Source organism: Eschscholzia californica, unplaced genomic scaffold (assembly GCF_041429995.1).
Source record: "Eschscholzia californica isolate CP2 unplaced genomic scaffold, dmEscCali1.0.p SCAF_6, whole genome shotgun sequence".
Classification (NCBI taxonomy): Eukaryota; Viridiplantae; Streptophyta; class Magnoliopsida; order Ranunculales; family Papaveraceae; genus Eschscholzia; species Eschscholzia californica.
In genome coordinates this window covers 29,940,965-29,963,640 of record NW_028238483.1, presented here as the reverse complement: position 1 = coordinate 29,963,640, position 22,676 = coordinate 29,940,965, and the positions used below count along the sequence as shown (strand labels likewise).

The window sequence follows — 22,676 nt, the reverse complement described above, 5'->3', positions numbered from 1 at the left end:
GTAATGGGATTGCATTATTAGTTGAAATTTGGACAAAATTAATGTTAGTATATGGTGACCGGACAGCTGCGCAGGCACATGTCTAGGACAAACATTTCTCATTCAAATCCAATTGTCCATTTCTTTTTCAGATTAAACTTAATTGTCCATGTACACTTCATTTTCCCTTTAATTATCTCTTCATTGTCTCTTCAATTACCTCATTCCCTTACTAAACATGGAACCCCCCCCCCCAACCCACCCCCATTTTCTTTTCCCCTCTTCGAACTCCATTCTTTCTCTCTGAAAATCTAGCCCTTTGAATTGCCAACTTGAGTTAAATATGGACCCCTACATTCTCTTAGGACCCTTCTTACTCTCTTAGGACCCCTTCATTCTCCTCTCTCTCTATCCCATTACAGATGCGTTCAATCGGTTCATTTCTCTCACCATACTTCTTTTGGTTTTTTATCCTGAACATTTGCATTCTTTCAAAAGGTTAGCTTTATCTCTCTCTCTCATTACGTCATTTTCTATCATCTCTCACTACAACTTTGTATGTCTGTCCCATTACACCGGTTTAGGACGATCAATTTTAGAGCTTTCATCTTAATTTTGTTAAAACTTCCAAGCTCAGGGTACGAAGGTTTACAGGTTTCTAATCCATTCTTTATACTTCTAATGAAACAGATTTAGGGGTTATGTGATTTTATAAACATAATTTTCATAAATAGGGTTTATGAGTTGTTGGGTTCTTTGGTGATGTAAGTAGTTTTTCTTTAAATATGGTTCTTATGGGTTTTAGAGTGTCCATTTTGATATCAGTCAAAAGGCTAGAGGTAATTCTTGAGTTCGCTCACTTTGGTAATCTTTTCACCTACCATCTCTTTAGGTTCGATTTAGATGTTTACTAACTAGTTTTTGTATCAAAACCGATTCCTTAGGAAACATTTAGATGTTCATTTTAGGCTGAATGGAATCAGATTTTTGGTTAATTGTTTATATCATTTCCTTGACATCTTTTTATTTTGGTTTAGATGCTTTAACCAAACTAACTATGTTTTGGTAATTTACTAACTGTATTTTGTACCAAACTGATTTCTTTGTTTCTCATGTACTTATGTATAGTACATACATATCTATCTAAGCGTAGAGGTTGATTATAAACTACCCGATTGTATTATACTACAACTGGACGCTAGGTTGGTTGGTATTTTTCGTTCGCAGTCAACAACTAAAAATGTGTGGATAAGGTAAATTTTGAGCTTCTACAATAAATAGTTGTTAATTTTAATTTTGTGCAAATGTAGATTGGTGCAAGATTGTATTGTAATTATAGTTTTATTTTAGGTTCAATTTTTTTATAGAATTTTCTTCTGGCCAAGTTGTTTGGTGATTTTTAGGTCAGAAGATGAAAATCTAAGTTTTATTCCCATTACGTCAGAGTATACGAATATATGACACGGTGTTTCATGTGTACAACTAATTTAAAGAGATGTTTATGAGCATACGAAGTCATGCATATCATGTTGTAGCATAAAAGTGATTTGGTTCGTTCTTTCACCACTATTTGCCTTTATCGTTTTTTTAGCTCTTGCCCACAATCTTCCTTCTTTTTCTTACTTTATGTGTTATGCCATTACTTTGGTTATTTACTTGAAGATTTTACAGGTTGACAATAATTATTTTGTTATTGGTTGGATTTAATATGACCTATTTGTACTGTCTCCAGACGTATAACATGTATGTAGCTAAAAGGAACAAAAAGAAGTATAAAGAATGAATAAGCATTGAAATTGATCACCCCAAAGGGATTTGAATTCGTCAATCATGAGAAAGTTGGCATATATGTAGTTAAAAGAAACAGCACCCAAAGGTATAATACGAGCATATTATTTGATTTATTTTCTTTATGTTATCATTCTTTATTTGAATATTCATTCGAATACAAAGCACAGTTGAATAAAATTAAATTCGTATGAATGTTTGTCTTTAAGGCTTATGGAAGGTAAGATGTCGAGTCGATTTTGAAGAAGAACGTGTCATACCGATCCCTTCGGGTTTACATTCTTTTTTCAATCAATCCCAGAGTCTGATCGAGTTCAGTTAGCCGCAGCCCCATCCCTGATGACATATGGACAGTAATTCAAAACATGGGCTCATTTAAATCGCCCGAACCGGATGGTTATCCAGTATTGTTTTATAAAAAATGTTGGGCATTAATTGGTTCAGATATATGTAATTACATTAGTAACATCTTTATTACTGCTTCTTTACCTCCATCTTTGAATCATACCTACATCACTTCATTCCAAAAAAAACTACCCGGAGAAGGAAACAGATTTTAGACCGATTTCGTTATGCAATGTAATTTATAGGGTCATAACTAAAATAATTGCAAATCGAATTAGACCTTTTTAGAGGAAAGAATCTCTGAGTTTCAAAATGCATTTGTGTCATCACGACAAATCTCTGATAGTCTCATTATAGCAATAAAATTAATTCATTCAATGAAATTATCAAAGCATAAGGTTGGGGCATTCGCATTAAAGATGGATACGGAGAAAGCGTATGATAGGGTGAATTGGGTTTTCTTGAGTTTCACCCTTACATGCTTCGGATTGTCAGGCACAATTCATGATTTAATTATGAATTGTGTTACATCTCCCTCATTTCAGATTATCTGTAATGGAGTTCCTCAAGCAAAATTCATAAGTGGTAGAGGGCTAAGACAAGGTTACGTATCTTATATATGACTATATTCATCACATTGCAATTTACATGTACTAACTGTCGTTAAATCGAGTTTGAAGAAGTACTAAATGTTTTGTCTATAGTTGAATTACAATTCGAATGTCAATCTCTTAGATAATCCCATTCTTTTCTTCGCCGATCAAACTACACGATTTCACTTAAATGACGAGGATTATTGATAATGGTCTTGCATAAGAAATTGGTGTGATTTTTGCCTTCTAACATATTCATGTGAAAAGAAAGCTTTGACACGTGAAACTCAGGGCAGACTTGTCTGTGTTATTTTGTAAGGTAATTTTCTTTGAAGTGTTTTTGATGAATTCATCATTTTATAGTTTATGATATGAAAATTCAGTATTTCTTTTTTGTTTAAGATGTTAATCTTACATGTATAGAACAATATATATACGACTTTTGGTAAAAAAAAATTGTTTCTCTCACATGGGTTTGTTTCAGTTTGGTGCTTTTGGTTTAATTTTGTTTTTCTTATCTAGGCTATAGTTACGGAGATGCTACTTTACGTCGCAAAAACATTTGACATTTATTTGTACCTTTGGCTGAATTTACACTCTCTAAGTTACTTAGTACCATTGCAAGAACCAATGTGGGGTTATTAGATGGACAGGGTGCTATTGGACATTCTGCCTTGCTTTTGGTATTAATTCATGTGTTGATTTATCATGGTCGAGCTCCTAGAGCATTGATGTGCTTTAAACTCAATTAAACAGCTGGTAAGTTTCACTGTTCATGGTTCTCATTTCCGACACTACATTTGTTTCAAGACAACAATAAATTGGTACATATCATAGAAAACGTTTACCATGAGGCGGTATACTTCCCATCCCAAATGAGGAGGCATTTACTTAACCCGTCTATTTATAACCATGCATCAAGGTACGTGTCTTCAGTGTAAATATGTGAATCTGAAAATTTACATTCATCTATTGTATTCGGTAATAGGAAAAAACACACGACATGATCAGTTCACACTCCATGACATCTGTATGTCACTATGGGAGTATGCAAACGGTCAATTGTCATTCACAAAATAGGTTTAATCAACTCCAGTTGAGCTATTTATTTTAGCACATCCTGCATGGCAATTGTTGTATTGTTTTAAATGATTGAATCAATCATTAACTCTATGTGTTTTTTTGTGTTTGTGTAACTGGAATGGTTGATATGGTATGTAGGTGTGTTGATGTTGTTCATAGTAAAAAATTGCAAGTGGACATGCAAATGAGGCATGGTACGTCTTGACTTGTGAATGTTTTATGTCAACTTACAGAGAAGAGTCATGCTAGATTTGTTCAATCAATGATTGAGTATCCTGTCAAACAACAAAAATAGACAGGAAGAAGAACCAAATGAACAGTCTCGAGATGAGATATGCAAATTCTTTTCGCCTCAAGTTAGTATTTTTTATCCTCGGATCTCATTTAATTCACTCATTCCTCATTTTTGTTGGATTCTCAGTTAGGATTTTCACGAAATTTACAAGTAGTTTCAGGGGAGCAGGAAAAAGGCCAAGACAATAAGGATCAAGACAATTCTTTATTTGTTGTATTCTTAATGAGGATTTTTTTTTTTTTACTCTACTTGAAGTTATTTTTAGTTATTTGTTTCTTAGTCTTTATTAAAGAACATTAAGTGATTTTTTTCCATTTGTGTAGGATGAGGAAGTGAGAAACAACAAGGCTTGGAGATGGTTGGTAGAAAATCCAAGATGAACTACACTACCTAACATACACAAGAATTGTGTCTCACAATTGTGAAGATCTTGAACAAACATTGACACAATAGTGAAGATTTTAGGCAAATGTTCTGGATGTCTTCTTTTAAAACTTCTTTTCATTTATCATTGAATGGTATTTCTATGAATTTCTTGATTAACATAACGGTTTGTTTTTATTTAGGTCATTACTTGATTCAATAATCGTTAATTAAATTATTCTAAAAACTTTTTAGGTAGTTCTTAAGTTAACTTCTTCGCGCTGCGTAAAGGGCATTTCCCCGCCCGTAGGGCGGGGATTATGCCTATACTTTGTACATAGAAATTAAATTTTATTTATTGGAATATTATAGCCAGTAATATGGGAACGTCCTGAGCTTTCATTCTAAAATCAAGTTTAGCTCTTAAAATAATATAACGTTCATTGTAATATCAAACATTAGTTTGGACGACTAAGATTTGAAATAATTTTATTTTGTTTTAACAAAAAAATTCCTGATTTTCAAAGTTTTTAATGAAAAGGTTTCCGAACTTAATGATTAAAAATTTTTAATGTCCCGGACTTTTAAAAGTTTCAAACTTTAAAGTTTCTGAACCTTTAAAGTTTTGAACATTTATGTGCCAGAACACTTAGAAGTTATGAGATCTTTGGAAGTCCGGAACAAAAAAAATCTAGTAAAAAGGTCTGAACGAATAACAGGCCCTTCAGACACACCATGTGATCGCAAGTTTGCAAGAGCAACTACAAGGCAGGAAAGTCAGCGGAAGTCTGTCCCAAAGAAAAAAAACACACAAAACCCGTACCACTGGCTAGGGGTGGGAATCGGTCCGGACCGGTCGGTATCGGACTCTAACTTCATCGAACCGGTCGACTCGGACATAAACTGTTGGTGACCACCTATTTACTCGGGCGGACTCGGACGGTCACTCTCAAGAATTCTTTGTCCATTGACCGTCCAAGACCGTTTATTTTACCGGTCCAGTCGGACACCGGACGGTCTCGGTCCGGACTTTCCAATAAATTTACTTAATTGAGAACTTTATTTTTATTACCACAAACAAAATTACTTACAAATGAAGATGTTTAGCCAAGAAATCAAAATTAAATATAAAAAAGAAAAAACACAGTTGATCATCATTTGACAAGATATAATTAAGCCATTCACTAATGTTTGGTCTTCCAGAGGACTATATGACTATAGCCAACGATCATCATATATTTATATGTCTATAAAATTCAACGGTCAACTTGTAAAAATGAGGACAGTTTAGTCGGTTAACCTATTCGGTCACTCGTACCGGTCGGTCCTTCGAGATAAAATTTTGACCGTGACCGTCCGCCAATTCTTTCGGGCCGGTCGGACACTGACCGTTATGACCATCGGGTGTCCATGGACACTTTTTATCTCGGTCGAACGGGTCGGATAGCGGTCTTCCGGATCTTTTTCCCACCCCTACCACTGGCTGTTAGTTTTTTTTTTTTTTTTGTTTGTTGGGAGTGTTTGGGTGTGTTAGTTTTTTTTTTTTTTGTTGAAAGGTTTGGGTGTGTTAGTTGGTAGTAAATCAAACATCTCAATTTCATCGCTGCTGCTAGCCTGCTAGTATTAAAAAGGGAACGAAACGAATCTCCCGCAACAAACGCAAATATCAAGAGAGAGAAAGAAGTATGAATAACATTAACACATATTCCATCTTCTTCTTCTTCCCATCCTCTCTCGCAGCTTTCATCCTAAACAATCCTCATATCCAAAATGAATCTTATACTAGTTGCTAATCCTCCCGATTTATCATTACAACTTCTTTCTGATTTCTCTCACTCTCAGGTAACTTCTCTATTACTTCGCATCCAATTTTTTTTTCTCTCATAGTTCGTAGATCTTCTCTTGATTTTGCTCCCGAATCGACTTTTAGGGTTTCATTTATTGTAGTTTAGGTAAATTTTGTTTACGGAAACAAATACGCCTTCGAGTTTAATAGCTGCAATTTGTAACCTTAAGTTTTGAATTCATTAGAAATATAAGCGTGAATTTGACTCAATTATCACTATGTTATTTGATTTGTATTTCAGTCATGGAAAAAAGAACAATAAATGATAATGCATCCTTGATTCATCGTATTCAACAAGTGGAACGAGGTATGCTATTCAAATTTTGTAATCAAAACTCTGAAAGGTTTTAACATATTTCCTGATTGATTTGATTGTGATTTCAATCCAATGTTTTAAAATACGTTTTTACACCTCAAGGTGGTTTTGCTCTCACAAGGTGAGGCTCCATGCTGAAAAGGTGTAAACTTTTTGTCTTTGTTTTTTAATCACTGTTCTGTTCGTAGAGCGTGATGAGCTGCGAAAAGATATTGAGCAACTGTGTTTGCAGCAATCTGGTCCGAGCTATCTAGCTGCAGCTACTCGATTGCATTTTCAAAGGTTCAATTTGCAGTCTTATCCGTCTCTGATTTTCATGAACAAGTGAGATGAAATTCTCAGTAGTTTAATTCAAACCGTATTACCTATTAGGACAGCTGGTCTGGAGCAGGAGATTGAGATCTTGAAGAAGAAGCTCGCTGCTTTCACAAGAGATAATCATAACCTTCAGGAGGAACTTTCAGAAGTTTATCAAATCAAAGTAGGGTTTCCAACTCTGCATTTAGAGACTTCTATAAAAGCACAACCACATGCAAAGACATGTTGTATATGTAACTGTTCATGTTCTATTTCTGTGAACAGAGCAAGCTGGCAGATCTACATAGTGCAGAAGCATCAAAGGTAATTGATTACATTTACGTTTATTCTTTTGTAAAAAATTTGTTCTATCAATGATTATATTAGTTCCTCACTGACACTCTCATTGTTTTTTTTTGAGAGACACTGATACTTTCATTGTTATTGCAGAATCTGGAAGCTGAAAAGCAGCTTAAATTTTTTCAAGGTTGCGTTGCTTCGGCGTTTGCTGAACGTGATAATTCGCTGATGGAGGTTTGATACTCAATCTCTAACTGAGTTGTCCATACAAATGTGAGTGTGGTCTATGGGTCTTACTTGCCCCCAAATGGTCTCGTGTCTAATCTCACAACTCTCGCCCCAGAAGCTAGCTTAAGATGCGAGGCTTTCCCTCACACTTAAGTGAGCACCACTCCTCCCATAGCCAATGTGGGACTAAGACCAACAATCTTTTCCTTCACATATTGAACCTAGAAGACTTTCTTCCCTTCCACAATGGACCTAATATACTTTGGTAGAACTAGGCTCTGATACTATTTGTGGGTGTGGTCTGTGGGCCTTACTTGCTCCCAAGTGGTCTTGGGCTTATTATCTCACCCCGAAAGTTATTTCAAGAGGTGAAGTTTTCCCTCTCACTTATAAGGTGACCAACCCTCCCACAACCAATGTGAGACTAACACCAACGATAAAATCATCAAAATTTTCAATCTATGTAAAAGCTTTTGCATACTCACTTCCAGAAAGGTTTTAAGAAGTTCTTGTTTTCTTATGCTTCTTGTGACAACAGGCTGAAAGGGCAAAGGAAAGAGAGGAAGTTATGTCAGAGAGAATGAATGACCTTCAGAATAGGTATTTGTCTGCCAGGGTAAAGTTCTTGAATTGATTATGCAGATAACTGTTATAGGAGCATATTTTATTTAAAAAGGGAGTCTGGTTTGCCAGATGATGTTACAGTTTTTGTTAGTCACTGAAAAATGTTGGGGACACCAGCTTTCAGTTTCAGGTTTAAGAACTTCACTAACTAATCTAAATGGAGGACTTAGGGATCACATATACACATAGTATCTTGTACATATTTACATAGCTCCAAGCCTCCAATGACATATTCTCGGAGAATGTTCATGAAACTATCCCGACTGTATCATTTGAAGGGGGTTTTCTCATTGTTCATATTTGTATATTGTTATTACTTTTTATTTGAGTGGAATTCGTAAGCGTTTGAAAGTTTTTGAACTCCACTTACTTCCATAATAATACATTCAAGCCTTCCAATTGATTTCTTCTGTAAGCCATGCATTGGACGGTAGCTAACATATCAAGGTAAAGTGACACCTATGGTAATGATTGTTGCTACTAGGGGTTCAAAAGTACTTTGGCATCTGAGGCATTCACATAATATATGCCCGGGATCTGCTTCAATAGGTAGGGTTGCAATATTTAATAGGTATTTGATGTTCGAGGAAATAGCCAATACAACTGTTGATTACAGTGTAAACAGTAAAATGTGATGCTTTTCTAGCATACATGTGTAACTACTTGATTTCTTAGGCTGTATCATTTTATGCATGGGTCTCTTCTTGTTCTCGCAGTCTTATTAAGTGGAGATTGTATTTCAGACCTGGAATGTTGTTACTCTAGTCACTTCTTTGTACATAATTGTTACCTTACTAATTGTGGATATTCAAATATTTTTTATAGAGTACAGGAGCTTACGTCGAGTTATGTGGAAGAAAAGACACTAAATGCCAACCTGCAACTTGAGTTGGGGAAGCTAAAAAACCATAATGAACTTTTCGAAAAGGTAATTGTTTTGTTTTCTCTTAGCTTAAATTTTAAAGGCCACCGCTTTGGGGAAACAAGAAAGTTTTCCGGTGTACAAATTTTTGGGTGGAAAGTGGCCAAATTTCTTTGTTTCTCCAAACCCCCTACCGTCATTTCTTCTCCACGCTGGTAAGGGTTACCCACAAACTGCCACTGCCAGCGACCTTTAATATTTTTCTTCAGTCTCTCTCTCCTCCTTTGACCACCACCATTTCCTCTCTCTCTCTCTCCGTCTCTCTCTCTCTCTCTCTCTCTCTCTCTCTCTCTCTCTCTCTCTCTATCTCTCTCTCTCTCTCTCTCTCTCTCTCTCTCTCTCCGTCTCTCTCTCTCTCTCTCTCTCTCTCTCTCTCTCTCTCTCCGTCTCTCCCTTTCTTCTTCCTCTCCCCCTCCATTGCTCTCTCCTCGTCACTCCCTCTCTAACCCAAAGGCAGCCGGAGTTCTGGCAAAGGGGCCCTCCCCTTCTTCGGAACAAATAGAGAGAGAGAGGAGGACATAGAGCGAAAAAGATGAAGGAGATGAGAGAAAGAGGGGAAGGAGGAGAGAGAAATGATGGGGGTGGCCAGAATGGTGGTTGGAGATGGGGGGAGATGAGGAGGAAGATGAAGTTTTGTTGCCCCGGAAAATTTGACAAAATCCATCATTTCTCTTTAAAGTTTTGTACCCGGGAAATTTCTCGTTTCCCCAAAGCGCCGACCATCTAAAATGCAGCAAATGATCGTTACTGTGCTAATCTGGTACTCCATTTAATTGCAAGTTGCAATACCTTGAGGACCTAAAAATATGTTCAATATTTTTCAGGTTATTTCGAAGTTTTATGAGATTAGGCAAAGCTCTCTTGGTCTTGGTGATATTAAAGATTGTAACTGGGAAGATAAGTGTGAATCTCTTCTGCGAGATGATTCAGAAGTGTGGAGTTTTGATAGTGATAAGGAAACTTCAACCTCTAAGTACATAGTAAGTTTGTAAAATATTATATGACATGGTTTATGTGGTTGTTTTGCTTTTCTTATTTGTCAATTTTAGTTAACATGAAAGGGTATGACAGTGGTGTCTTGTTATCTCTGTGCCTATTGTTGCCATGTGGCATCCCAAGTTTGAGGTTTTCTGACGTATTCGTGCTCCATGAGTCATTGTTTAATTTTATCTAGAGCTTTTTGTTTTTCCTTTTTATGATTAGGGAGCCTTTTGTTCTGTCTCAACTACTTAGAGCCCACGCCTTCCTGTATTTTCATGCTGCCTCAGCCAACATGTGAAACTCTTAAGCCCTCAAATTGTGAAGATGTGCTCATAGTCACTTAAATGATTTACTCAAAGCCTCAAACTAATTTAAACAACTTCGAGTAGTTATCCCTAATTGGACATTTATTCTTTGTCCTAAATTTGTATCTTCCTGGAACTGTTTCACTCAACCAAGTTGGCCAAATATGCAGATTTTATTTTATATCCTATCATAGCTTGCTGGCGGTCAAACCTATAGTGTTGCTGGAAGAACTACATTAAGATTTATGTGACTTGTCGAACAAGCTGAATTAGAAGCTGCTCTTTTCTTTGGTTCAAGCTTTCTTTTCATAGATTTGATGATGTTTCGTAATCTTAGGTTGCGTTAGAAAGAGAGCTTAAGGCGTTGAAAAACTCTGTCAATAATCTTAGAGAACAAGCTGCAGTGGTAAGAGTTCATCATTCACAGTGTACAAGTTCTATTGAGTACTTTTTTTTCTTTCTGGGGCTTACTAATTAAGAATCGCATTTTTGAGTACAGGGATTGCAAATTGAAGATCATCTGAAAAAGAACATTTTTGAATTGGAAAGAGAGAAGGCAAGAATATATGTTCTAAGAAGTTAAAGTGGGGCTTTCAGCATTTGTATTCACTCTCTCTATCAACCTTATTGCAGGTTCTTTCGTATGATCTGATTAAAGATAGGATATCGGATTTGCGTCATTTCCACATGCAGAACAGATGCGAAATCACGAGTTTCCTTGAGCAAGAGAAGATTCAGTTCAAAATAATGCTTGATGAGGTACAAGAAAGGATTGGACAGCTCCATGTAAACATGGCAAACACCTCTGAGTCCCTGCAGATTGATGCAAAGTACGACGACATTGAATGTTGTGACGTTCATATTACTACAATTCCAGATCAGAGTTTGACACAACAGGTTTCTTTTCAATATCCTTTTCCACGGGTCCTTTTCCCATACTTGGGTGCAGTCTTCTTGGAGCCTTTTTTAATTTGAGATTTTTTGTTTTACTACAGAGGAACGATCCTCCCTCATTAGAAACTATGGCTTTTGAAGCAAGGGATACTTCAAAAGCGCTTACCCAAGCATTACAAGAGAAGGTGTTGCACATTTTCTAGACCTTATATTTTTCTGTCTTTGGATCTATATGTTCAACATTATGAAAAGCAACTACTGTAATGTATGTATTGGTAATCTTAAATGAAGTTTCGTTTGTAAGTGATTACATTCCCATTCAAAACTTGTGAGAGCTAACCCCATCAGAAGTATATATTGCAAATGAACAGCAGAAAAGTTGCCTAAAATTTTGCATTTATTACGAATTTCTTAGGCTGATTTTAAGTTTGAAGATACAGATGGTGATGAGATCATCCTAGTATGGGTAGTCGGAGTGCGATCATGCACTTCTTATATTACATTACATGTGGTTGACTATTATATTTTCCAGGTTTCTGCGCTGTTGCTCCTGTCACAAGAAGAAGAAAGGCACTTATTAGAGAGAAATGTCAATGCAGCTCTTCAGAAAAAGATCGAGGAGCTGAAGAGGAACTTACTGCAGGTAGCTTCCTGCTATATCATGAAGTCATTGTGGTTTTTTTCCTTCTATTCTTTTTTGAATGTATATATGAATGTATTCTGAACAATTAGCTTCAGATGTAGCTCCAATAATACAAGATTTTATGTGCTATTGCATACTGGGTTTTTGTATATTTCTTTCCTTCATGTTGTTCACATCGAGATAAAAAAATTCAGTCATTCTCTCAAAGCTTACGAAAGACTTTCATCCTCTATTCTTGCAATGCAGCAAAATACTGTTTTTGTTTGTTACTTTTGACGGTGGAATAGGATACATTTTGAAAATCCCTAAGGCGTGTCTGAGAGATAACTCCCTATTGTCGGGGAGAACCTTGGGGTGGATTCATAATGATAAATATATAGCTATAGTATTTAATAATTAGATTGCTTATTTGTTGTTCCTTGGGCAAACAGGCCATCACATCAACTTTCGCTAATTAAGATGTTCTGGATCTGACTATAAAAATGTAATTAAATTGGATTAGGTGACAAATGAGAAGGTGAAAGCTCTTTTGGAGTTGGCACAAATACGGCAAGAGAATCAAGTGCTGCGAGAGTATATTATCTTATCTCTAAGAAAATGAATATGATCTTTTGTGGTTAAGATTATTTTTACCCCTCGACGTCATTGTAGTGTAATTTATGATGTGATTGTATTTTATTCAGAAACATTAGTCATGGGATGACGCAAGCAAATGTACCTGCCAATACTGGAGACAAAAGCATTACTCATGAACGAGAGGAGGGGAAATTGAAAAACCTGCTAAAGAAAACATACCTTAGTCGTTGGGTTGGAAAATCAGATCAAAGTGGAAATGAGGCTGGCAGACAAACGAATAATAGTGAAGGAGCCAATCTGCCGAGCAATACGGCCAACTACTCCATGGATTTCGCAAGGTCTGTGGAACTATAGATTCCAGAAAACTGCATTTTGTGAGGTTATTCTTTTCCTATCATGACCATATTAAGGCCTGAGAAACTGCTACAGAACTTTAGTGATAGGCCCTTTTCAATCTTCAGACTCTTCGCCAACTTCACATCCCTAGCCATTTGGAGATATACTAACAGAAATGGACTGATGTTTCTTCGACATGATAATTGTTATATACCTTTTTGCCAAAAATGCCTATTAGTCTTTTACTCATTTTGTATGCACTTTGGTGCTTTTTGGTCATGTGATTTAATTTGGGGTGCATAATGATACCTTAAGCTTGTCCTTTTTCGTCACTGGTGTTCCTATTACTCGAAACTCAAAAGATGTTTCTTGACAGTACCTTTTTATGATTTTGCTGCTCTCTACTTTGTATGTGTTGCAGGATGAGAGTAGAAAATGCAACTCTTAAAGAAAGCATAGAAAGTTTGGAGCATTTAACATCTTCCGTTCACAGGCTTCATTTATCCCTTGTAAAGGTTAGTCTCTTGCACCAGTTTTCATACTACATTTTCCATCAGTGAATTTTGGTTTCATTTCCAAAAAACCAGCTTCTCTTTTTTTTTTTGAAGGTAACACCGTCGATAGGCCATTCTCATGTTACATACTTTTTTGTTATGGGCATGATGATTTAGCTACTACATCCTTAGAAAGTACTTGGTGTATAGTCTATTGTGGAGGAACGAGGGTCATCTAAGCCAAGACGCTCATGTGATATGCCTCTAGTCTCGCATTGCCTTGGAAGACCTTCTAGGCATGGGTTATAAGACAACAATTTGTTGTACATATCGCCTAGGGCTTTTCGGCATGTTTGGCGTCTAGGCTGGTTAGGTGCAGGAGCCTGGCATAGGCTGGGACAGGTACCTGGCAAGGAACGGTCATGTGCCATGTGGAATTGGGGTGATGGGCCTTGGCCGAGGAGCCTAGTCATGCCTATATTGGATACAGTGGTCTAGTATTGAAAATTGAGATGGATGGTCCATATGAGGGTCCCGATGTTCCTCTTGTAATTTATATAAGCTTTTCCGGTGCTGTCATAGTCAAACTCGGTTTTATATCAATAGCCATCTTTCACTTAGATCTTGCTTACTCGTGTTTGCTTTTAACTTGCCCAACAACAGGCTAAAGACTCAGCAACATCATCAGACCAGGGAACAATTATTATTCAAGCTCTAAACGATATCATTAATGAAGCCATGCTTATCAAAACAGCTCTTGGAAGTTCTCTTCCGGTGAGCTTGTCACCTGAAGCTGAAACTGTATCTTTAGGTGGTGGAGTTGAGGAATCAGAATCGGGCGAGGCTTCAACTAATGAGAAAGTCGACTTTGTCTCTGCTTCAGGGTTGGAGATGGTTGAGCTTCTGATACTAGCAGCTCAAATTCTGGAAGAGAAGATAATGGAGAAGAATCTAAAGGATGACGATAACTGATTTGAGGGATTGGTACTTATGTTATTTTTTATTATGTTCTCTCTCTCTCTAATCTCTATATGTGTGTGCGCGTGTGTTTTTGCCGTTGTAAAGAGAAGAATGAATCAAAAGTTTACTTATTATTATGGAGGGTGTAATTTTTTTCTTCAACTTTCTCTTCTGCTTGATTAATACATAGCTGCCCATCTCCAATTCTTGTCCAACGATTTTAACTACCTAGTAATCTAGAGTGAGATTAACTACAAACCTAAGAAATGGCGGTGGTTGTTATGATTAACTATCGAAATAGGATTAATTTTGTTTTAGAAGGATACAAAGCAAAAAACATATAGTATTACTGTATTATTATATTAATAATAAACGATACGTTTTATTGGAAAAATCACTAATTCATTAGTATTACTTTCTAATTGTAAAAGTGTAAAACAGTTGTTGTACTAATAATAATAAACGATACGTTCTATTGGAAAAAACGGACGTTATCTTACTGCTGATCTGAAATAACGGGAATACTATTATGAATGTCAAAATGAAGAATCAGAACAATTCCCTTCTGATCCCAGGTATCTTCTTCTACTCTTATTACTTCGATACTTCTATCTCTCTCTCTCTCTCTAAAATCTCATACATCTTTCTCTCTCTAAAATCACTTCTTCAAGCGTTCTTCACCAAAGTTATTCAATTTTCAGTTCACCTTCTCTGAACGAAATGGCGAATTTGAATAATCAATGTTCTAGAAATGAAGAAGAAAGTTTATCAGTTGAAGCAGCAATTTCGTTCACAGATTTCCCTGAAGACGTTCAATTCTGCATCCTCTCATTCTTATCACCATCTGAGATTACTTCCTTCTCTTGTACTTCCAAACGATTCTCTTCCCTTTGTGATTCAAATAGCAAGCTCTGGTTCTCCATGTGTGATAGAAGATGGGGTTCTAAGACTCAAATCAAAAGATGGGGAAGTGGGTTGATTCAATTCAAGCTCCTTTATAAAACCCTAGATCGTTGGGAAAATTTGATTGGTTTTTGGCGTCGAAGTGGGCAAGGCACTGTTGGTGTTGTTTCACCTCCCTTGGTTTTCTTCGAATGGGGCGAAACTTTTATTACTGGTTCTAGGGTTTCTCCTTCCAAGTCAGGTACTTATCAGATTACAAAGACACCATTTTTATGGATGGGTATCTCTTCTCAAGGCGAATCTTTGAATTTTCTCGACCCAGAATGCCGGTTTGAATCAGCCAACGATTTTATCAAAGCAGCAGAATTGGGGGTTTCCTCAGATGCTGATCTACTCCATGTGAGTATTAGTTTTATGGGCAAAAATCATGTTATTGTGGAAGAAAGTCATAATTTTGCTGCATCATATTCTCCAGAAAGCCGGAATCTAGGGTTTCAAAGGAGTCCCAATGGGGATGATTTAGGGATTAGGGAGGATTTAATTGGTTTGTTGAGTACATCTCCAGGGAGTTTACCAGAACATCAGACATCAGAAATTTATCAATACTTTGCAAATAGGACAAGTCCTATCAGAGATAAAGCTTCAAGGAGGCAAAGGAAGAAGGACAGAGAAAGGAATGGAAAGCAAAAATGGGAAGCTCAGCATTTCGTGAAGATCGTAAACTGTTGTCCGACGAATTTGCGCCCTTTACAGGGACTCTGGAAGGTATTGATAGTTATCTGCTTCTGTTTTCGTGTTTTGCTTCGTAAGGATTTCTGTATATATGATGGTTTATTGGAACTTCCCACATTTGTAGAGATTATTTGGGAATCTAGATTTAGGAATTAGATGGCTTTAATAATCATATTTGTGTATCTAACTGGTATGGGGGTCTAGCATGACCATTGTCTTCTAACCCCATTGGGGTATATCTTCGGCTGGCGGATGTGTGAAAAATCTGGTTCCACTTGTTCGTTGTATTCGTGCTTTCCAATTTGCCTTCCTAAAAGAATAGGCATCACGAGATAAAACATGAGTTTTGTTTATGATCGTTTTAAGGATAATTTGCAGGATTTTCTTGGTTGATTCTATGGTTAGGAAGGCTTTTAATAGATTGTAGAGTTAAACAAGTTATAACCTTTTTGAGGTGAATATCATGTTTCCAGGAGCCAGAAGGCATTAGTGTGTCATGTACAACAGTGATAATTCATTTACGAGAAGTGTTGTAGCTTCACGGCTTACTTGTCCTTAATTGTGAAAGTCTACCTTCATCTCCGCAGCTCTAAGTGTTCAGGGATGGCCATGCATATCCGATATTTGCTTATGTATTTATTGTTGAAGATGTTTCCATAGGCTTTCTAGGTGGCCTTGCTTCATATAGCTGCTCCTGGCTTGTTATTATGGAGTTCTTTTCTCACTCAATGTCCATACAAGTAATCAAGAGGTCGAGGCTGTAAAGAAAAACAGTCCCATATCCTTACTAAGCAGTGGGATATGTGAACGTCTTCTTCTTAGATCCTTACCGTATTTATAGACTTGACCTAGTACAAGAGCCGGATCTTCAGTGGGTCAGCTCAGCGCTGCCCAAACTCAGTGGCTCGGAGGGTAGCAGATCCATGCCTTCTACTTCTTAGATCCTTACCCTATTTATAGCAACTGATCTAGTACAACAAGGTCCACACATAGATCTTTGTGAATGAGGTCAGATTAACATGTACTCCATATTTCATACCAGTCATTATCATTAGTTTATCTACTATTCGTAGTTTAAGTATGACCACCAAACAAATGTTGGTTCGCAGTGGACCTTTATTTTGTTGTGATTGTTATAGGTTTCTCTCCATTATATTCTCTCTATGAATTTTTCCTCGTGATGTTATCTGAAGGGTCTGAGAGTCTTGAAGTTGGGATAGTAAGATATGCTTTGATGATCTCTAAATCTCTTTGTCCCATGTTCAGGGCATTTGTGATGACATGAGCTTGGAATTTTATCTTGTGGCATACGATGACATTGGAGGCATAACTTGCCGAAGGGTGGGGGAAACCATGGAACCTTTGTCTGGTTATTCTCCAGTTTTCTGGACCTCAAGCACTACATTTATCGAGTCCCCGTTATCTGTTGAAGAAGAAGATTTATATGATAGTCGAATGCATCTCCATCCACTTACTATTAATGCAACTCATGGGCACTCTTCTTTCACCGATAATGAAAAAGTCATGCGGATTCTGAACATCAATTCAAGTTATGATCTTGTTATTCCTGATCTTACAGGATCAACAATGAACAACCGGCACGTGGAGGGTAGGATTTGGCAGTATGAAAGCGGAGAGTTTGGATTCGGGTTTCTTCGAAACAATTTTATCGTCGACTTGAAGAAAATCGCTTTGAATGGCCATCTTCTTGATACAGGAGAAGATTGTAAGTGATATTCCAGTCAAATTCCTTCTTTGTACAATACATTGTATGTTTTATTTATGTACCAATGTCATCATGTTTTATGGTGTACATCTTTCAATGAGTATCTTTGAAAGGTTAAATACCATTAACCTGTATCAACTTCCAATTTGTTTTATATGTTCACAATTCGATTCTTGGCACTAATAAAACATATATTATCATGACATATCATCTTTGTCTGATCATTGGCGGTTCTTTTGACGTGTTTAGTTTTTGTCGTATGATCGTATCGACATTTGTTATATTATACATAGAACTATATATAAGACGTTCATTTAAATGTATATTTATGGTCCTAAAAACGATTATGTGCAATTACATTCTAGATTAGATGCAAGATCTTTGCATAATCTAAATTGTCATAAAAAGGTTGAATATAGAAGAGTTACTTGTTCAGGTTGGTGGAATTCTAGAGAGATCTGATTAATTTAACCACTAATATCATAATTTAAAGTGGAGATCTAGTGAGTGGTCACTCCCAACTCTTTCAAGATTAAAGAATCTTCTCCACGAGTTATGTTGGATCTGTTTCAGGCTACCTGCCCTTTCTCTCTCAAACAACCTACTAAAACCAGTGGAGAGTACAAAATACATGAAATAGAGAAATTCACTCAGTTTATTCAGAAAATTGAACCAAACAAAAGTAAGAACTAAACACTGCAGAGAATGAAGAGAATCTTAGCTGAATTCACCATAGAGTTGATAGAAGCCAACAGAGAAAAACAACTGATCCACAAATATAACTCAGAAACATCCATACTTCAATCTTATAATCGAAAGTCAGAAATCCATTATCAAAACAATAAGCTCATAAGAAAATCTTTAGGAAACCACAACATCATGAAGAGTGAAGAAAGAAATCGTTTTCCCATTTGACTTATGACTCGGTAGTGACTTCTGTTGCATTCCTCATAATTTCGCTGTCTCCTTCAAGTTGACTGTAGTTTCCTTTCTCCTTGAACAATTGGATATGGTGGTGCTTGCAGTAGAGTTTCCCTTCATGTGCAATGTAATTTGATGGGCTTATAGTACATCCGCCTCGTGTACATTTGAAACAACTCTTGTGATAAATCGTTCCGTCTACTGCAACCTATAAACACATATAAGTGCTGTTAGTAAATATATGTTTCGGCATCTTTTAGAGGTGAGATGGATATGGGTAGATCGTTTAAAAGGAGAAGGATTCGACCCATTTCTTACCTTTTCAATTGGATAAACAGTCTTCTTACAGCCTAGACACTTATCTCGGGTACCACCGAACATGTTAGCAACTTTGTTCTGTTCAACAATTTTATGATTAGGAGATTCATCAACTTATTTTGCATAGTATAAGATTGAAATATTTCTATAGAGTTAATGGAATTTACCTCAGTTTCAACAGTTTTTTCTGGTTTTACTACCTTGGGTGTTCCTAAAAGAAATGGAAGAAATAAAACATACTAAGTTACGAGTACGAAGAACTGCCTATATACAAGTAACAAGTAAAATGAAATCTTGATATGTTACCTTCGAAACTCTTGTCCAGACTACCAGTTCTTTTGAAAGTTTGATCAAAATGGGGCCTGCAATATAAGACTCCTTCAAATGAATTGAAATTTCCAAGCTGCAAACAGAAACATTTCATCAGTAAGTTATTGTGTATGAAATCATTGAGGTTATGTCTCAATTTTGAGACAAACAGGAGAACTGTAAACGACCCGTGTTTTATAAGTAGGCATGATCGCCGCCTGGCACTCACGGACGATACTTAAATCCGACAGTACCTATCCTGTAAATCAGACTAGTTGCACCTGTAAAATTGTGATGACGTTCTCATCCTGCTCTTATACCCAATACAGAATTCTAGAAAGAAGGTCAATTCCATGATGATAAAAACAGAGATACCCATATAAGGAATGAATGAGTACTGAGTGATAAGAAGATTAATATGAATTGCAAAATACCCATAAATGGAATTTAAGAGATGAAAGGAAGAAGAGTATACCTTGAGAGTGCCTTTACAGTGATGGCATCGGAAGCAGGCTTTGTGATAGATTCGATTATCAGCTGTAAGCTTATCAACAAGATATACAGTTTTATCACAGGCTTGGCACTTCTGGGTTGTTCCTGCAAATGCCATTTTTTCTTCCCACAAACTCAATATCTTCTTTCTCTCTCTCTCTCTAAGAATAACTTGTAAAAGCTACAGAAGAAAAAGGGAAGTGGGAGGAGGAGAAAAAATAGAGAGAAGTGAAAGGAGGGGGAAAAAAGGTATAGAGAGAGAGAGAGGAAACGTGGATTACAGAGAATTGCGGAGCCCAAAGGCAAATAATAGATGATTTGAAGTGGTGGGTATTTCCCCCAATCTTGTCCTCCAATTCTTAAACACCAACTCCCATCCAACCTAATGCCTCAATCTATTATCTGTCTACCATTTTTTGTTCTCTCTCTTTTGGAGTAGTTAAAAAAGAAATTAGTTGGAAATTAACTGTTTCATCTCCTATGGTTAGTTATTTCACTTTCCCATACATCCCATTGTACTTGTACTATATGGCTACTGGATTCTTGCACATTTTAGAAGTGGGTGCATGGAGCAAGAACATGATTTTGTCATATTAGTTCAAGAAAATGATTTTGACCTAGTGTGGGTTGAGATGGTATATTTTCTCAGTTTATATTTCGTCTAGTTACGTCTTAGTAGCTTAGGAAGTCACGATTTCAACACATGTAGCCAGTGTGTTCAAGAATTATTTCTTTTGTTTGATCGATTACTAGACCAAGGTAACATTCCATGAGAAAAAAAAAAACCTATAGAAAATCTTTCTGTATTAAAAAAAAAGTGAAGGCAGAAAAACCCATCCACATTGTGGGGCAAGGGGGTTAGATCGCCAGCATTCATGGTCCACCAAAAAGGTGGATTTTCCAACTCCACTTTAGACAACTATACATCACCTTTATCTACACACATTGATGTAACAGATCTATTGGATAAATGGTTTCATGGATCCATAATGATATGAAAGAAACATCTAATTGAATTTAAAAAAGTTTATGACTTTAGATGGTGTGTTTATATACCATATTCTTCTTATTCTTTAGATTTTAGCACAAAATATAAGAAATAAATTTAGTTGAATCCTAATATTAAAATGAATCTTCGTCATCACAACAAATTCTACTTATTAAGTTTTTATTTAAATGCAATTTTAATTTCATTAGAATACAATTTTATGCAAAATTATTGCTATTAATGGTTATTCTATCTTCCTCAATCTCCTTTTATGCTTATTAGTATTTAGTAACGATCTTGACATTGCAATGACCGACTACTTAAAAAGACTTCTTGGGCATCAAAATGACAGGTTATTGAAGATATGATGACAAATATGACTCTAGAAGATATTTTGATGCTAGAAGTTTGGAGTATAGTGGAAGGAAACAATTTCAATTCTACTCCATCATGATGGGACATTGGAAATCAATACCCAACTCAAATATATATCTCTCTCTCCAAAGCCGCCTCTCGAATTTGCTATACTTAGAGATCTTACGGGAATAGGGATTACCGTATAAGAAACTTATTTGTCCACCTAATGGCCGCCGTTTTTCTATCAATTTATATCATTATCACTACCTCTAGTGTTCAGTATTTAACACTAGCACATTTTTTAGTATATTACAGAACTATTCGTAGTAAATCATTACAACCCAAATTTTGTTGGTTACACCATCTTCCTCTTCATTCCTCTCTGAAAAGATCCACTTTCATGATTAGGATGAGTAGCCAAGAAGTTTACAGAAAAAATAAAGATTTCGATAGAGAAGGAAAGTGGAGTTGTAGAGATAGAACAAGAAAAGTGGTAGCTAGAAAAGAAAATACTCCGTATCATCTATTCACTTGTAAACTGATATCTTTAATTTGACATTCCCCGGTGGAAGGTAGTCCCCAACACTTATTTTTGGTATTCTATTTTGATTAATTTGTATGCTCTATTTTGTTTTTCTGCTCTTGTAATTTGTGTATGCCATGCTTTTGGCTAATTTATTGTCATCTTAAATATCATCCGCATATAAGAAGTTCAGCACACAAAGCTGACAACAAGGGCATTTGGTCTAGTGGTATGATTCTCGCTTTGGGTGCGAGAGGTCCCGAGTTCGATTCTCGGAATGCCCCCTTTAACTTTTTATTTCTCTTATTTTACTCTCTGTCTCTTGTTGCTGTGTTTATTTGAAGGATGCATGCACGTTATAATACGTTTTGGCCTAGTCAGGGTCTTGCTCTTTTAAACTAGTTATGACATATATATAGTCAATTTGACACATTACAACCGATAAAACTTAAATAAGACTAGTTTTAAACCATACCACACTCACACAATACAAGCACAATATGATAAACATACTAACATAAATTTGTAGACTCTAGTCATGTTCTCATTGTAGAAACGTCACTATATTTTGTGCATTTTATCTTCTGGATTACAATATAAAGATTGTCAATAAGTTCTAATACCGTTAAAAAAGGTATTTAAATGTACAAAACGAACAACCAATCTGTACACTTACACCATCATATGAAGGTATGAGTTGGAGGGTTGGGTTTAGTCTAACCCGTAAACCCTGCTATCCATGCCAGGGTATAACCGTCTAGTCGTGTCGGGGCTTCTATACAATAAGTATATCTCCTTAAAAAAATAAGTATATTTCCTTTAAAAAATGAATGACTTTGAATAAGTCATCAGAGTGTTTCTTAGTTGACAAGTAAACATCTTCAAACCCACAATCATAATCACATCACTATAATAATCTTATACTTAGATTATGATATTAATTAGACAATCATATGTAATGACCTCATTAAGCATACAAATCCTGAAAAATTCAACTTCCTACATCATGAAATGGGATAAACAATCTATTGTGAAATCTCCTTGACTATGTCTAGGATTTAGGAAATTTACTAATTAACTATAAAGTAAAAGCTCGCAAAGACTAATAACAAAACTTAATGCAAAACTAACAACCTGTAAACTATAGTAACTTAAGAAATAAATATGTTCTCTTTTTCCAAAGTGAAACCTGATATATAGGACTCCACAGTCTAATGATAGAAAGAATTGTGGATTGAC

General features: G+C 36.2%; 3 protein-coding genes and 1 non-coding gene across 10 annotated transcripts; 3 read left to right on the top strand and 1 right to left on the bottom strand.

The window, feature by feature from the left end:
• Nucleotides 1–5,172: 5,172 nt before the first annotated feature.
• On the top strand, nt 5,173–14,330 carry MEE13 (myosin heavy chain-like protein). Of its 7 annotated transcripts, none has more exons than XM_086645470.1 (19): nt 5,173–5,281; nt 5,981–6,288; nt 6,534–6,599; nt 6,797–6,890; nt 6,986–7,089; nt 7,191–7,229; nt 7,356–7,439; nt 7,972–8,033; nt 8,883–8,985; nt 9,804–9,959; nt 10,603–10,671; nt 10,765–10,821; nt 10,899–11,162; nt 11,261–11,344; nt 11,692–11,802; nt 12,305–12,375; nt 12,486–12,716; nt 13,136–13,229; nt 13,872–14,330. In XM_086645470.1, the coding sequence occupies exons 7-19, from the start codon at nt 7,434–7,436 to the stop codon at nt 14,178–14,180; spliced, it is 1,617 nt and encodes a 538-aa protein (XP_086501596.1). In that variant the 5' UTR covers nt 5,173–5,281; nt 5,981–6,288; nt 6,534–6,599; nt 6,797–6,890; nt 6,986–7,089; nt 7,191–7,229; nt 7,356–7,433; the 3' UTR covers nt 14,181–14,330. The 7 variants fall into 7 exon arrangements, with proteins under 7 accessions (XP_086501596.1, XP_086501594.1, XP_086501598.1 ...); XM_086645468.1 differs by having other exon boundaries at nt 6,981–7,089; XM_086645472.1 differs by lacking the exon at nt 5,173–5,281 and having other exon boundaries at nt 5,916–6,288; nt 6,841–6,890.
• A 361-nt stretch (nt 14,331–14,691) lies between these two features.
• LOC147533371 (F-box family protein) lies at nt 14,692–17,734 on the top strand. Its single transcript, XM_086651027.1, has 2 exons — nt 14,692–15,836; nt 17,070–17,734. The coding sequence occupies exons 1-2, from the start codon at nt 14,889–14,891 to the stop codon at nt 17,535–17,537; spliced, it is 1,416 nt and encodes a 471-aa protein (XP_086507153.1). The 5' UTR covers nt 14,692–14,888; the 3' UTR covers nt 17,538–17,734.
• Nucleotides 17,735–18,166: 432 nt separating this feature from the next.
• LOC147533369 (LIM domain-containing protein WLIM1-like) lies at nt 18,167–21,994 on the bottom strand. The gene is made up of 5 exons (XM_086651028.1): nt 19,553–21,994; nt 19,075–19,171; nt 18,936–18,979; nt 18,769–18,846; nt 18,167–18,658 (listed from the first exon to the last, which is right to left on the bottom strand). The coding sequence occupies exons 1-5, from the start codon at nt 19,685–19,687 to the stop codon at nt 18,446–18,448; spliced, it is 567 nt and encodes a 188-aa protein (XP_086507154.1). The 5' UTR covers nt 19,688–21,994; the 3' UTR covers nt 18,167–18,445.
• On the top strand, nt 21,650–21,721 carry TRNAP-UGG (transfer RNA proline (anticodon UGG)). The gene has a single exon. It is a non-coding gene; the product is annotated as a tRNA-Pro (tRNA).
• Nucleotides 21,995–22,676: the final 682 nt, after the last annotated feature.

Coding starts and splice junctions, on each gene's coding strand:
- LOC147533369 (XM_086651028.1), bottom strand. CDS start 19,687: ATGGCATTTGCAGGAACAACCCAGAAGTGCCAAGCCTGTGATAAAACT. Junction 19,172..19,552: donor ACTGTAAAGGCACTCTCAAG/GTATACTCTTCT, acceptor TTCTGTTTGCAG/CTTGGAAATTTCAATTCATT. Junction 18,659..18,768: donor CTGTTTATCCAATTGAAAAG/GTAAGAAATGGG, acceptor ATGTGTTTATAG/GTTGCAGTAGACGGAACGAT.
- MEE13 (XM_086645468.1), top strand. CDS start 6,536: ATGGAAAAAAGAACAATAAATGATAATGCATCCTTGATTCATCGTATT. Junction 10,822..10,898: donor TTGAATTGGAAAGAGAGAAG/GCAAGAATATAT, acceptor ACCTTATTGCAG/GTTCTTTCGTATGATCTGAT. Junction 11,163..11,260: donor ATCAGAGTTTGACACAACAG/GTTTCTTTTCAA, acceptor GTTTTACTACAG/AGGAACGATCCTCCCTCATT.
- LOC147533371 (XM_086651027.1), top strand. CDS start 14,889: ATGGCGAATTTGAATAATCAATGTTCTAGAAATGAAGAAGAAAGTTTA. Junction 15,837..17,069: donor CTTTACAGGGACTCTGGAAG/GTATTGATAGTT, acceptor TCCCATGTTCAG/GGCATTTGTGATGACATGAG.